This window comes from Gadus chalcogrammus, chromosome 6 (genome assembly GCF_026213295.1).
Source record: "Gadus chalcogrammus isolate NIFS_2021 chromosome 6, NIFS_Gcha_1.0, whole genome shotgun sequence".
Classification (NCBI taxonomy): Eukaryota; Metazoa; Chordata; class Actinopteri; order Gadiformes; family Gadidae; genus Gadus; species Gadus chalcogrammus.
This window is the reverse complement of record NC_079417.1, coordinates 1,077,154-1,089,653: the sequence shown is the minus strand read 5'-3', so window position 1 is coordinate 1,089,653 and position 12,500 is coordinate 1,077,154. Positions and strand designations below refer to the sequence as shown.

Here is a 12,500-nt window from a genome sequence, read left to right as displayed (position 1 = left end):
GGGCCCTGGAGGACCCGGGCTTCCTGTCCGCCCTGCAACGCACGCTGATGGGCCACACACACACTGACACCCTGCAGCAGGTACACACACACACACACACACACACACACACACACACACACACACACACACACACACACACACACACACCCTGCAGCAGGTACATACACACACACCCTGCAGCAGGTACATACACACACACACACACACACACACACACACACACACACACACACACACACACACACACACACACACACACACACAGAGACACACTGCAGCAGGTACACACACACACACACACACACCCACCCACACTCCGCCCCCTGTGTGTGTGTGTGTGTGTGTGTGTGTGTGTGCAGGTCCTGGTCCCGCTGGCCCGGTCCTGCTCCCGGGAGCCGGCCTCTGCGCTCGGGGTGCCGCGGTGCACCCCCGGGGGCCTCTACCAGCCGCTGCAGTGCGACCCCGCCGCCTGCTGGTGCGTGACCCCCCAGGGGGCCGAGGTCGCGGGGTCCCCGGACCCCCGTCGGCGCCGGGCCCCCCCGCTGCCCCTCGCGGTGCGAGCGCGAGCGGGGGCTGGCCCTCGCCGCCCGGAGCCGGCGGGCCGCGGCGGACGAGGTCTACGTCCCAGCATGCACTGGGGACGGCAGCTTCCTGCCCCTGCAGTGTGACGGCCGGCGCTGCTTCTGTGTGGACCCCCAGGGGGCGCTGGCGCCCTCCCGGACAGCAGGGGGCGCCGTCTCCTGTGAGTCTGTGAGATGACCCTTACCCTCACCCTAACCCTCACCCTCACCCTAACCCTCACCCTAACCCTAACCCTCACCCTCACCCTCACCCTCACCCTAACCCTAAGCCTAACCCTGACCATTAACCTAAACCTGACCCTAAACCTAACCCTAAACATAAACCTAAACCTAACCCTAACCTTAACCCTCACCATAACCCTGGACCTAACCCTAAACCTAACACTAACCCTAACCTTAAGCCTAACCCTAACCATTAACCTAACCCTAAACCTGACCCTAAACCTAACCCAAACCTAACCCTGACCCCGACCATTAACCTAACCCTAACCATAAACCTAATCCAATCCAAAAACAATTGTACAATATTAATTTGCAGATCATCAATGCCTTATTGACAACTCTAAAAGGCATTGATGGCACCTGAATGCTACCGTTGAACCTTTACATTTACATTTAGGGCGTTTAGCAAACGGTTTCACCCAAAGCGGCAAGAGACACAAGCGATCTATGTACATTTGTCAGAAGAAAGAGAAACAACAATATATCTCTGTCGGTGCAGTAAGGATGTTCATGGAACCAAGTGCCAAGCACTAACAATCACTAGGTTAACCCATTCCCCGTGCACAACAAAGATAGCTAGGATAAGATGCTACACAATGAGCTGTTGAAATCATAAGGCCCAAACCTGCTCCTGGTGCTCCCTCATACTGTAACTCTCATAATGAACTTCTGATGCTGTCGATGTTTGACCTACAGATGTTCATGCCATGGTAACGCAGAATGTAAACGTTAACAATTCTACCCACTCTACTCATTTTGCCCGTATTGTATTTGTAGATGTATCGATTTTGGCAATGTTGTGCTGTATTAAATGTCTTTAATTGGATCTCAACTAAAGATACAGAAGAAAGCTATTGTGGTCAAAGACACTTAAGTATTCCTGTGTTTAAGCTCTGAGTTGACTTAAACTAAACCAGTTTTTTTGCTTCCAGGTCCTGCTACAGTCGACCAATCAGAGAACAGCCCAGTCTCTCCAGGTCAGAACTGCGCATGCTGTCTGTTTTCCAGTCGACCTCCTGTCTGTTGTTAGCTCCCCGTGCTAACGGGTTAGCGTGCCATGTGACCCCACAGGCTCCTGCTCCGCTGCGCTGAGCGAGGTCGCTTCCTTCCTCTCAGAGGCCAACCGGATCATCGCTCTCTCCAACACGTCCCGCCTTCCTCTGGGAGAAGGCTTCCTATTGGCCCAGGGCATCCACCTGACCCCCGAGGAGCTCCGTGTCAGCCAATCAGCAGAGCGGCTGCAGTTGTCTAAGCAGCTGCTGAGTCGCTCCAGAGCTGCCCTGCGATTGGCTGCCTACTCCAGTGAGTGACAGGGGAGGATGGCACTGAGTTATACTGAGAGAAATCCCTTAATTAACTCAACTTAATTAAGTCATAAACTTAATCAGGGGTGATTCCTTAGATCCACTATCCCGGCTGCAGGGGGAATCAATCCCCTGACGCTGCCTGTGTTAGTGCCTTGCTCTAGGGTCGTCGTGTGTTTGTGTTGCGGCTGTGTGTTAGAGGTGCGTTAGGTTCGTTGTGTGTGTCTCTGAGGGGTGCGTTAGGTTTGTTGTGTGTGTCTCAGTGGGGTGCGTTAGGTTTGTTGTGTGTGGGTCTCAGTGGGGTACGTTAGGTTTGTTGTGTGTGTGTCTCTTAGGGGTGTGTTAGGTTTGTTGTGTGTGTCTCTTAGGGGTGCGTTAGGTTCGTTGTGTGTGTCTCAGTGGGGTGCGTTAGGTTCGTTGTGTGTGTCTCTGAGGGGTGTGTTAGGTTTGTTGTGTGTGTTTGTCTGAGGGGTGTGTTGGGTTCGTTGTGTCTGTCTCAGTGGGGTGCGTTAGGTTTGTGGTGTGTGTCTCAGTGGGGTGCGTTAGGTTTGTTGTGTGTGTCTCTGAGGGGTGCGTTAGGTTCGTTGTGTGTGTGTCTCTTAGGGGTGCGTTAGGTTCGTTGTGTGTGTCTCAGTGGGGTGCGTTAGGTTCGTTGTGTGTGTCTCTGAGGGGTGTGTTAGGTTTGTTGTGTGTGTTTGTCTGAGGGGTGTGTTGGGTTCGTTGTGTCTGTCTCAGTGGGGTGCGTTAGGTTTGTGGTGTGCGTCTCAGTGGGGTGCGTTAGGTTTGTGGTGTGTGTCTCAGTGGGGTGCGTTAGGTTCGTTGTGTGTGTCTCTGAGGGGTGCGTTAGGTTTGTTGTGTGTGTGTCTCTTAGGGGTGCGTTAGGTTTGTTGTGTGTGTGTCTCTTAGGGGTGCGTTAGGTTCGTTGTGTGTGTCTCTGAGGGGTGTGTTAGGTTTGTGGTGTGTGTTGCAGCGGTCCAGATGGCGTGGCGCCCCCAGCGGTCGGAGGTTCTGAGCGTCTCCTACCAGCCGTACTCCCCACAGTGCGACTCACTCGGAGTGTGGCTGTCCACACAGTGTCACCCCAGCACAGGTCACACACACACACACACACACACACACACACACACACACACACACACACACACACACACACACACAGTACCAATGTTTTTATTAAATGTCTGACTTGTTCATGAATACGATTGTGTGTTTAAATGTGTATGTTTGTGTGGGCACAGGTCAGTGTTGGTGTGTAGATGAAGATGGAGAATACATCCCAGACTCCCTCACCAGTCACCCTCTGAAGATGCCCCAATGTAGGAGCACACACACACACACACACACACACACACACACACACACACACACACACACACACACATGTGTACACGCAAACACAAAAACACACACACACACACACACACGTGCACAAGCAAAGACACACACACACACACACACACAGGTGCACACATACACACACACCCCCCTGACTCTCCGGCTCTGGTCCTGCAGGTCCGTCTCCGTGTCAGAGAGCTGAGGGCCACATGCTGCTCTCTGGTTGGCTGAAGGGCTCTGACATAATCTCTGACATCACGGCGTCCTACCGACCACGGTGCGAGGAGGTAGGTCTGAAGGCGCATCTCCAGGTGATGGTCACGGCGACGGGTTGCCGTGGTGACGTCGGTCTGTCCCTGACGGTGGTTGGTTGCTGCGGTGACGTCTGAGTGTCCCTGACGGCGGTGGGTTGCCGTTGGTAACGTCTGTGTGTCACTGACGGCGGTGGGTTGCCGCGGTAACGTCTGTGTGTCACTGACAGCGGTGGGTTGCCACGGTGACGTCTGTGTGGCCCTGGGCGCGGTGGGTTGCCGCGGTGACGTCGGTGTGGCCCTGGGGGCGGTGGGTTGCCGCGGTGACGTCGGTGTGGCCCTGGGGGCAGTGGGTTGCCGTGGTGACGTGTGTCCCTGTGTTCCAGGACGGGCGGTTCTCGGTGCTGCAGACAGGGGGCGCTGCAGGCTGGTGCGTCAGTCCACTGACGGGACGGGTGGTCCGACCGGCCGGCCTCAGCCCTGCTGGAGAACCCACATGTAGGGAACACACACACACACACACACACACACACACACACACACACACACACACACACACACACAAAGAAACATCACACACACAGTCATCGACAGACAAAGTTACAATTGAGTGTGTGTGTGTGTGTGTGTGTGTGTGTGTGTGCGTGTGTGTGTAGGTCCTAGTTGGTGTGAGCTTCAGGGTCTTCAGTGTCAGCCCGATGGAGGCTTCGTTCCACTGCAGTGTGACATCACTTCCTGCTGGTGTGTGTCCGACGACGGACAGGAAGTGACCCGCAGCCGAACAGACCGCAGCACAGGAAGCATCCCATCATGTGACCGTGCGTAGGCCCACCATAACGACCAGGTGTAACATAGCAACCAGGTGTAATTTGCTAGTGGGGTTGTTCCCTAGCGACCAGCGACAATTCTCAAGCATGTGCTCCCTAGCAACCAGGTCTAAGATAGCAACCAGGTGTAACAAGGTATTACCTAGCAACCAGTTGTAACAAGGTATTACCTAGCAACCAGGTGTAACATGGTATTACCTAGCAACCAGGTGTAACAAGGTATTACCTAGCAACCAGGTGTAACAAGGTATTACCTAGCAACCAGGTGTAACCAGGTATTCCAATTATGATGATGATAATGATGATCTTCCTCCCCTCCAGGGCCTCGTTGCTCTGGTAGCACCATTACCCATGGTGCACTGCTCTGTCGCTCGGTGACGGCTGACAGGCAGAGCTGCACCCTGGCCTGTCACCATGGTTACCAGAACGCCCTGGCCCCCAGCAGCTTCCTGTGTGACGTCCTATCACAGCGCTGGGAGGGAGCGACACCCCTGGCCGGAGCCTGCCAGAGTAGGACTGACCTCTGACCTCCGACCTTTGAACTCAACTTCACCTTTATCATGACTTATGCATGTGTGTGTGCGGGTGCGTATGTTTGTGTTTGTGGGTGTGTGTCTATGTATGTGTGTGTGTGTGTGTGTGTGTGTGTGTGTGTCTGTGTGTGTGTGTGTCTGTGTGTGTGTCTATGTGTGTGTGTGTGTGTGTCTCTGTGTGTGTGTGTGTGTGTGTGTGTGTGTGTGTGTGTGTGTGTGTGTGTGTGTCTATGTGTGTGTGTGTGTCTGTGTGTGTGTGTGTCTATGTGTGTGTGTGTGTGCTCCAGGGTCCCAGGTGTTCCAGACCCTCCAGACCTCCTCAGACTGGAGCCTGCCTCTCTCTGGGGCCTGCCTCACCGCCCTGCCTCGCCTGGAGGCCGACCTCAGGGCCCACGCGGCCTCCAGGGGCCTCTGCTCCCTGCTGGTAGATACACTCTCTCTATCTACACTCTGTAAGGGACGATGGTCAGAACACGGCTCATTATCAGGACGCCGGCGCGCGGCGGAGGGGTCTTGCTTCGCCCTACGCATTCTGTACATTGTCCCGCGTATTACACGGCTCCTTGCCAAAAAAATATCTTCATACAGCGTCTCTTTTTACAATTACCGTTCGTGGTGTTGATCAGCAGTCCGCCAAAGACGTTGACGTCGCTTAGCAACCAGACTCGCTGGGGTTGATAAGTTACAGGACTACTTGCGGAGTGGTAAAAAAAAAAAAGAAATCACTTTTCTTGAAAGCGGTCATTTATATGCTTAGCAACGGTCAATAATCGAAAAGTAATTCACCGCCGGAAGTCAGCGAAGCCCATCCAAGTGAACGGAGCGTTCCACAGCATTGAGAAGAAACGTGTAATAACTATAGATATAGTCTCTATAGAATAGATAGACTATCCGTAGATATACTCTCTGTGTAGATATACTCTCCGTAGATATACTCTCCATAGATACACTCTATAGATACACTCTCTATAGATACACTCTCTGTATATATACTCTCTATAGATACACTCTGTTCATATACTGTGTTATTATACTGTCGTGTTATACTGATTCTACGTATATTAATACAACATAGGTACTGTAATAATACTAATACCACTAATGTCAATATGCGTGTGATTTTGTATGTATGTGTTTGTGTGCCTGTCTGTGTGTGTGTGTGTGTGTGTGTGTGTGTGTGTTTCTGTATGTTTGTGTGTGTGTGTGTGTGTGTGTGTGTGTGTGTGTGTGTGTGTGTGTGTGTGTGTGTGTGTGTGTGTGTGTGTGTGTGTGTGTGTGTGTGTGTTTGTACCTGTGTGTATGTGTGTGTTTGTGTATGTGTGTGTGTGTTTATACCTGTGTGTGTGTGTGTGGGTGTTTGTACCTGTGTGTGTGTGTGTGTGTGTGTCTGTGTGCGTCTCCAGCTCCCCGTGTCCGGGCGGAGTGTCACTGTCTGTGACGACGCGTCGTTCCGTCTGCACTGCGAGAGCGATGACATCATGAGCCTGAGGGTCACATGGGCGGCCAGGCTGTCAGACATCCCGACCTCTGACCTCCCCGACCTCCAGGACCTAGGTCAGACGGCAGGCATCACTAGAGGAGCCCTGAAGGCGTCAGACGTGACCCAACGATCAGAATAACATCCATCCCTCCACCTGTCGCTCCCCTCTAGACGTCTACATGCAGACCCCCCGATTGGCTGAGGGGGTGGAGGGCATTCTGGGTAATCACCCCTCCCTGGGGACCTCGGAGCTGATCGCCACGACGACGCCCAGCTTCGGCTGTGCCAGCGGGTTCCATGGCGACGCAGAGGAGACGGGCTGTGGTGAGAGAACACACACAGATACACACACACACACACCGATACAAACACACACACAGATACAAACACACACACACAGTTACAAACACACACACACACCGATACAAACACACACACACAGTTACAAACACACACACACAGTTACAAACACACACACACAGATACACACACACACACACAGATACAAACACACACACACAGATACAAACACACACACACACAGTTACAAACACACACACACAGATACAAACACACACACACAGTTACAAACACACACACACACAGTTACAAACACACACACACAGTTACAAACACACACACACAGATACAAACACACACACACATATACACACACAAATACACACACAAACAGATACACACACACACATATTCACACACGCATACCCTCACAGATACACACACATACACAGATACACACATACACACGCACACACACAGGTATACAAACACATACATGAACACCGATACACACTGGTGTACACACACACACACACACAAACTTGCGTGTGTGTATGTGTGTGTGTGTAAACTTGCGTGTCTCTCCTCTTACTCCTCTCTCTCTCTCGTTCATCTCTCATTCTCCCTCTACCTCCCTCTGTCTCTCACTGTATCTCTCATTCTCCCTCTACCTCCCTCTGTCTCTCACTGTATCTCTCATTCTCCCTCTACCTCCCTCTGTCTCTCACTGTATCTCTCATTCTCCCTCTACCTCCCTCTGTCTCTCACTGTATCTCTCATTCTCCTCTATCTCCCTCTGTCTCTCACTGTATCTCTCATTCTCCCTCTATCTCTCACTGTATCTCTCATTCTCCCTCTACCTCCCTCTGTCTCTCACTGTATCTCTCATTCTCCCTCTATCTCTCACTGTATCTCTCATTCTCCCTCTACCTCCCTCTATCTCTCACTGTGTCTCTCATTCTCCCTCTACCTCCCTCTATCTCTCACTGTGTCTCTCATTCTCCCTCGACCTCCCTCTGTCTCTCACTGTATCTCTCATTCTCCCTCTACCTCCCTCTACCTCTCACTGTATCTCTCATTCTCCCTCTACCTCCCTCTGTCTCTCACTGTATCTCTCATTCTCCCTCTACCTCCCTCTATCTCTCACTGTATCTCTCATTCTACCTCCCTCTATCTCTCACTGTATCTCTCATTGTCTCTCTACCTCCCTCTGTCTCTCACTGTATCTCTCATTCTCCCTCTATCTCTCACTGTATCTCTCATTCTCCCTCTACCTCCCTCTGTCTCTCACTGTATCTCTCATTCTACCTCCCTCTATCTCTCACTGTATCTCTCATTCTCCCTCTACCTCCCTCTGTCTCTCACTGTATCTCTCATTGTCTCTCTACCTCCCTCTGTCTCTCACTGTATCTCTCATTCTCCCTCTACCTCCCTCTGTCTCTCACTGTATCTCTCATTCTCCCTCTACCTCCCTCTGTCTCTCACTGTATCTCTCATTCTCCCTCTACCTCCCTCTGTCTCTCACTGTATCTCTCATTCTCCCTCTTCCTCCCTCTATCTCTCACTGTATCTCTCATTCTCCCTCTACCTTCCTCTGTCTCTCTCATTCTCCCTCTACCTTCATCTATCGCTCACTGTATCTCTCATTGTCTCTCTACCTCCCTCTATCTCTCACTGTATCTCTCTCATACTCTCTCCACCTCCACTCTCTCTTTCCAGTGATGTGTCCTGCCGGTAGTTTCTCTGGCGAGGGGGCGTGTCATCTCTGTCCTGAGGGATCCTATCAAGAGGAAGGTGGGCGGGACTTGTGCAACAAGTGTCCAAGGGGCTCCTCAGCGATTGGTGCTTCGTCTGTCCATCAATGTGAGTAAACCACTCTGGTCTGTCGACATGGATCACTATCCTACTATACTGTACTGCTACAATGAGTGTGTGTGTGTCTTCGTGTGTGTGTGTGTGTGTGTGTCTTTGTGTATGTGTGTGTGTGTGTGTGTGTGTGTGTGTGTGTGTGCCTGTGTGTGTGTGCCTACAGGTCAGACAGTCTGTCAGCGTCGAGGCCTCAGATGCTCTGAGGATGGCAGCTTCCTGTCGGCACAGCCTGACTTCCTGTCTGGAACCTGGGGGTGTGTCACCAGCCAGGGGGCGGAGCTTGCATGGACCAATAGCGAGACGCCTCTGACAGACGGGGAGTGCAGAGGTACTCTTCGTCGCCATGGAAACACAAAGAACAACCACAGTCTTCTACTGGTGGACACTGGGAGCTGACCAGTACAACCAGTACTAGTCTTCTAGAAGGTGTTATTATGGGATGTGGTCTGTGTTTCAGAACTGAACCGGTTTGAGGTGGTTCCCCCGTCGTCCGTGGCAACCGGAGCCGAAGAATCAGAAGTTTTGCAGACCCAGACGGCCGACCTCCGAACCTGCATCCAAGGTCACACACACACACACACACACACACACACACACACACACACACACACACACACACACACACACACACACACACACACACACACACACACACACACACACGCCTACAATAACCTACAAACTACAAACACTTGATGATGACTCTTGTGTTTGATGCCATCTGTCGGTGTGTTTATTTGTGTTGTTCATTGTTCATTGTTGTTGTTGTTTGCAGCGTGTGCTGTGGAGTCCTCCTGCCACCATGTGGCGCTGTTCACAGAGAACGGAGGGCAGCAGTGTCAGCTGTACAGCACGAACACTGTCAACACACTGTGTAGTACAACCACGCAGGTACACACACAAACACAAACGCACGCAGGCACTCACATACACACACAAACACACACGCACACACCGTCAGCACACTGTGCAATGCAACCAAGCAGGTACACACACACACCAACAGACAAACACAAACACACACACAAACACACACACAAACGCACACACACACACACACACTAACACATACACACACACACAGGTACGCAGACACAAACAAACACACACACACACACACACACACACACACACACACACACACACATACACACATGCACACATGCATGGACACGGACACGAAAAACACACACACACACACACACACACACACACACACACATTAAAAACATCCTAGATTCTAATGTGTGTGTGTGTGTGTGTGTGTGTGTGTGTGTGTGTGTGTGTGTGTGTGTGTGTGTGTGTGTGTGTGTGTGTGTGTGTGTGTGTGTGTGTGTGTGTGTGTGTGTGTGTCTGTAGGCCAAACGGTTTCCGGGTAACGCCGAGGTCGCGTTGGTTGCCACGGCTCCCTGTGTTCTGAGAGTGAGGGGAGTAGCTAACGATCTGCTGGTCATCAGGAAGAAAGGTACCGTAACCATAGCAACCCAGTGATGCTCATAATAACAGAATAAGGTCTACAGTTAGGCTAACTATGCAGCCTCCTCCTTGTGATGCTAACAGTAGCTAACAGGGACCTAGCTCCAGTGTTAGCCTCCACTGTGTGATGCTAACAGTAGCTAACAGTGACTTAGCTCCGGTCTTAGCCTCCTCCCTGTCCTCCTCTGGGCTCCAGGCGAGGAGTTCTCCTCCCGCCTCCAGAAGAGCTTTGAGAGGATGCGGATGAGGAAGGCTCTGTCGGGGGTCTTCCTCACCCAGGCCATCCCCTCCTCCGGGACCAGCCTGACCGACGCGCACCGCTACTGCCAGGCCCAGTGCGCCCGGGACCCCTGCTGTGAGGGCTTCATGCTCAACCGCAACACCCTGGAAGGAGGTACAGTGTTCAGCAGTACCAGGGATGGAGTTTAGCCCCATGCTAGAGGTTATGTTAAAGCAACAAACACTAACGTTTACATTTTCTCCATCCCTCCTTCTCATTTCACCTTTTCTTTCCTAAATGTCTCTTTGGTCTCATTTCCTCCTCCCTCTTGTCTCCTATTCCCTTCTCCTTTCTCCTCTCGTCCCCCCTCCTCCTGCTCTCTCCTCTCCTCCCCCCTCCTCTTTCCTCTACTCCCCACCTGTCATCTCCTCTCTGCCCCTTATCCTCCTCTCTTCATTCCTTCCTCCTCTCCTCCCCCTTCCTCTCTCTCCCCTCTCTCTCTCCTCCTCCCTCTCCTCCCTCTCCCCTCTCTCTCCTCCCTTTCCTCCCTCTCCTCTCCTCCCTCTCCCCTCTCTCTCCTCCCTCTCCTCTCCTCTCCTCCTCTCCCCTCTCTCTCTCCCCCCCTCTCCTCCTCTCCTCTTTTCCCTCTCCTCCCTCTCCCCTCTCTCTCTCCCCCCTCTCCTCCCCTCTCCTCCCTCTCCCCTCTCTCTCCTCCCTCTCTCTCCTCCCTCTCCTCCTCTCCTCCCCCCTCCTCCCTCTCCTCTCCCCCCTCTCTCTCCTCCCTCTCCTCTCCTCCCTCTCCCCTCTCTCTCTCCCCCCTCTCCCCCTCTCTCCCCCCTCTCTCTCCTTCCTCTCCCCCCTCTCTCTCCTCCCTCTCCTCCCCTCCCTCTCCTCCCTTGCCTCTCCTCCTCTCCCTCCTCCCTCTCCTCCCCTCCCTCTCCTCCCTTGCCTCTCCTCCTCTCCCCCCTCCCTCTCCTCTCCTCCCTCTCCTCTCCTCCCTCTCCCCTCTCTCTCCTCCCTCTCCTCCCCTCCCTCTCCTCCCTTGCCTCTCCTCCTCTCCCCTCTCTCCTCTCCTCCCTCTCTCTCCTCCCTCTCCTCTCCTCCCTCTCCCCTCCCTCTCCTCCCTTGCCTCTCCTCCTCTCCCCTCTCTCTCTCCCCCCTCTCCTCCTCTCCTCCTCTCCCCCCTCCACCCTCTCTCCCTCAGGTTCTATCCTCTGTGGTCTGATGAGAACTCCGTCCGTGCTGATGTGTGCCGACCAGGACTGGGATGTGATTGGCCAGGGAACAGCCAATCGCGTGTGTGGGGCGGGGCTTAGCTCCAACAAGCTCCAGAGGAGTTTTGTGTTTGACTTCGGGGGTCAGGAGTTCAACATCAGTAAGCATTCATCCCCAGATCCCCAGATCATCAGTATGGTTCCATACTGGACTGCATGGATTGATTTGTATGAATTTGATTTGTATTCATTAGTATGGATCAGATAAGAATTGATCTGTGCTGATCAGATTGTATTGATATGTGTTCTCTGTCTCCAGCTGAGACGGACCACGAGGCCTCCATCGTCTCCTTCCAGAGCATCTACCTGCAAACCACTGGTAATACTGGTCCATATATATAATACCATCCATACTGGTAACAGCCCGAATATACATACTGGTATACCATCTATACTGGTAACAGTATAGATGGTAACCCTAACCCTATAGAAGGTTGTAGGCACTTTCTGTCCATCCTCAGTGTGTTACTAAACATGTCTGTCTGTCTGTCTGTCTGTCTGTCTGTCTGTCTGTCTGTCTGTCTGTCTGTCTGTCTGTCTGTCTGTCTGTCTGTCTGTCCGTCAGGCTCTGAGCTCGCTGCTGCAGACAGATCCTCCTGCAGGAGTAGGGAGCAGCCCCCCCCTGTGGACGGTTAGTGTCACTACACAATCGGTCTGCTCTCCCCTCTCCTCCTCCTCAACTCTCCTCTCTGCCTGCACCTCCCCTCTCTCCTCCTCCCTCTCCTCTCTCCCTAACTCCTCCTCTCCTCCCCTATCCTCCACCCCTCTCCTCTCTCCCTGCTCCTCCCTTCTCCTCCACCCTCTCCTCTCTCCCTGCTCCTCCCC

At 52.8% G+C, this 12,500-nt stretch overlaps 1 protein-coding gene across 1 annotated transcript in view; it reads left to right on the top strand.

Annotated features, from left to right (window-relative positions):
* Positions 1–12,500, top strand: part of tg (thyroglobulin) — a 30,312-nt gene that overhangs the window by 6,046 nt on the left and 11,766 nt on the right. Inside the window, 23 exon segments of the mRNA XM_056592306.1 lie at positions 1–80; positions 363–539; positions 541–745; positions 1,739–1,805; positions 1,858–2,108; positions 3,081–3,200; positions 3,349–3,426; positions 3,623–3,732; positions 4,083–4,194; positions 4,353–4,514; positions 4,845–5,033; positions 5,344–5,480; positions 6,460–6,610; positions 6,708–6,860; positions 8,556–8,699; positions 8,869–9,033; positions 9,163–9,267; positions 9,481–9,596; positions 10,065–10,170; positions 10,378–10,575; positions 11,606–11,776; positions 11,935–11,994; positions 12,241–12,306. The exon segment at positions 1–80 is cut by the window's left edge and continues 459 nt beyond it. Of these exon segments, the coding sequence (XP_056448281.1) occupies positions 1–80; positions 363–539; positions 541–745; positions 1,739–1,805; positions 1,858–2,108; positions 3,081–3,200; positions 3,349–3,426; positions 3,623–3,732; positions 4,083–4,194; positions 4,353–4,514; positions 4,845–5,033; positions 5,344–5,480; positions 6,460–6,610; positions 6,708–6,860; positions 8,556–8,699; positions 8,869–9,033; positions 9,163–9,267; positions 9,481–9,596; positions 10,065–10,170; positions 10,378–10,575; positions 11,606–11,776; positions 11,935–11,994; positions 12,241–12,306 (3,123 nt within the window).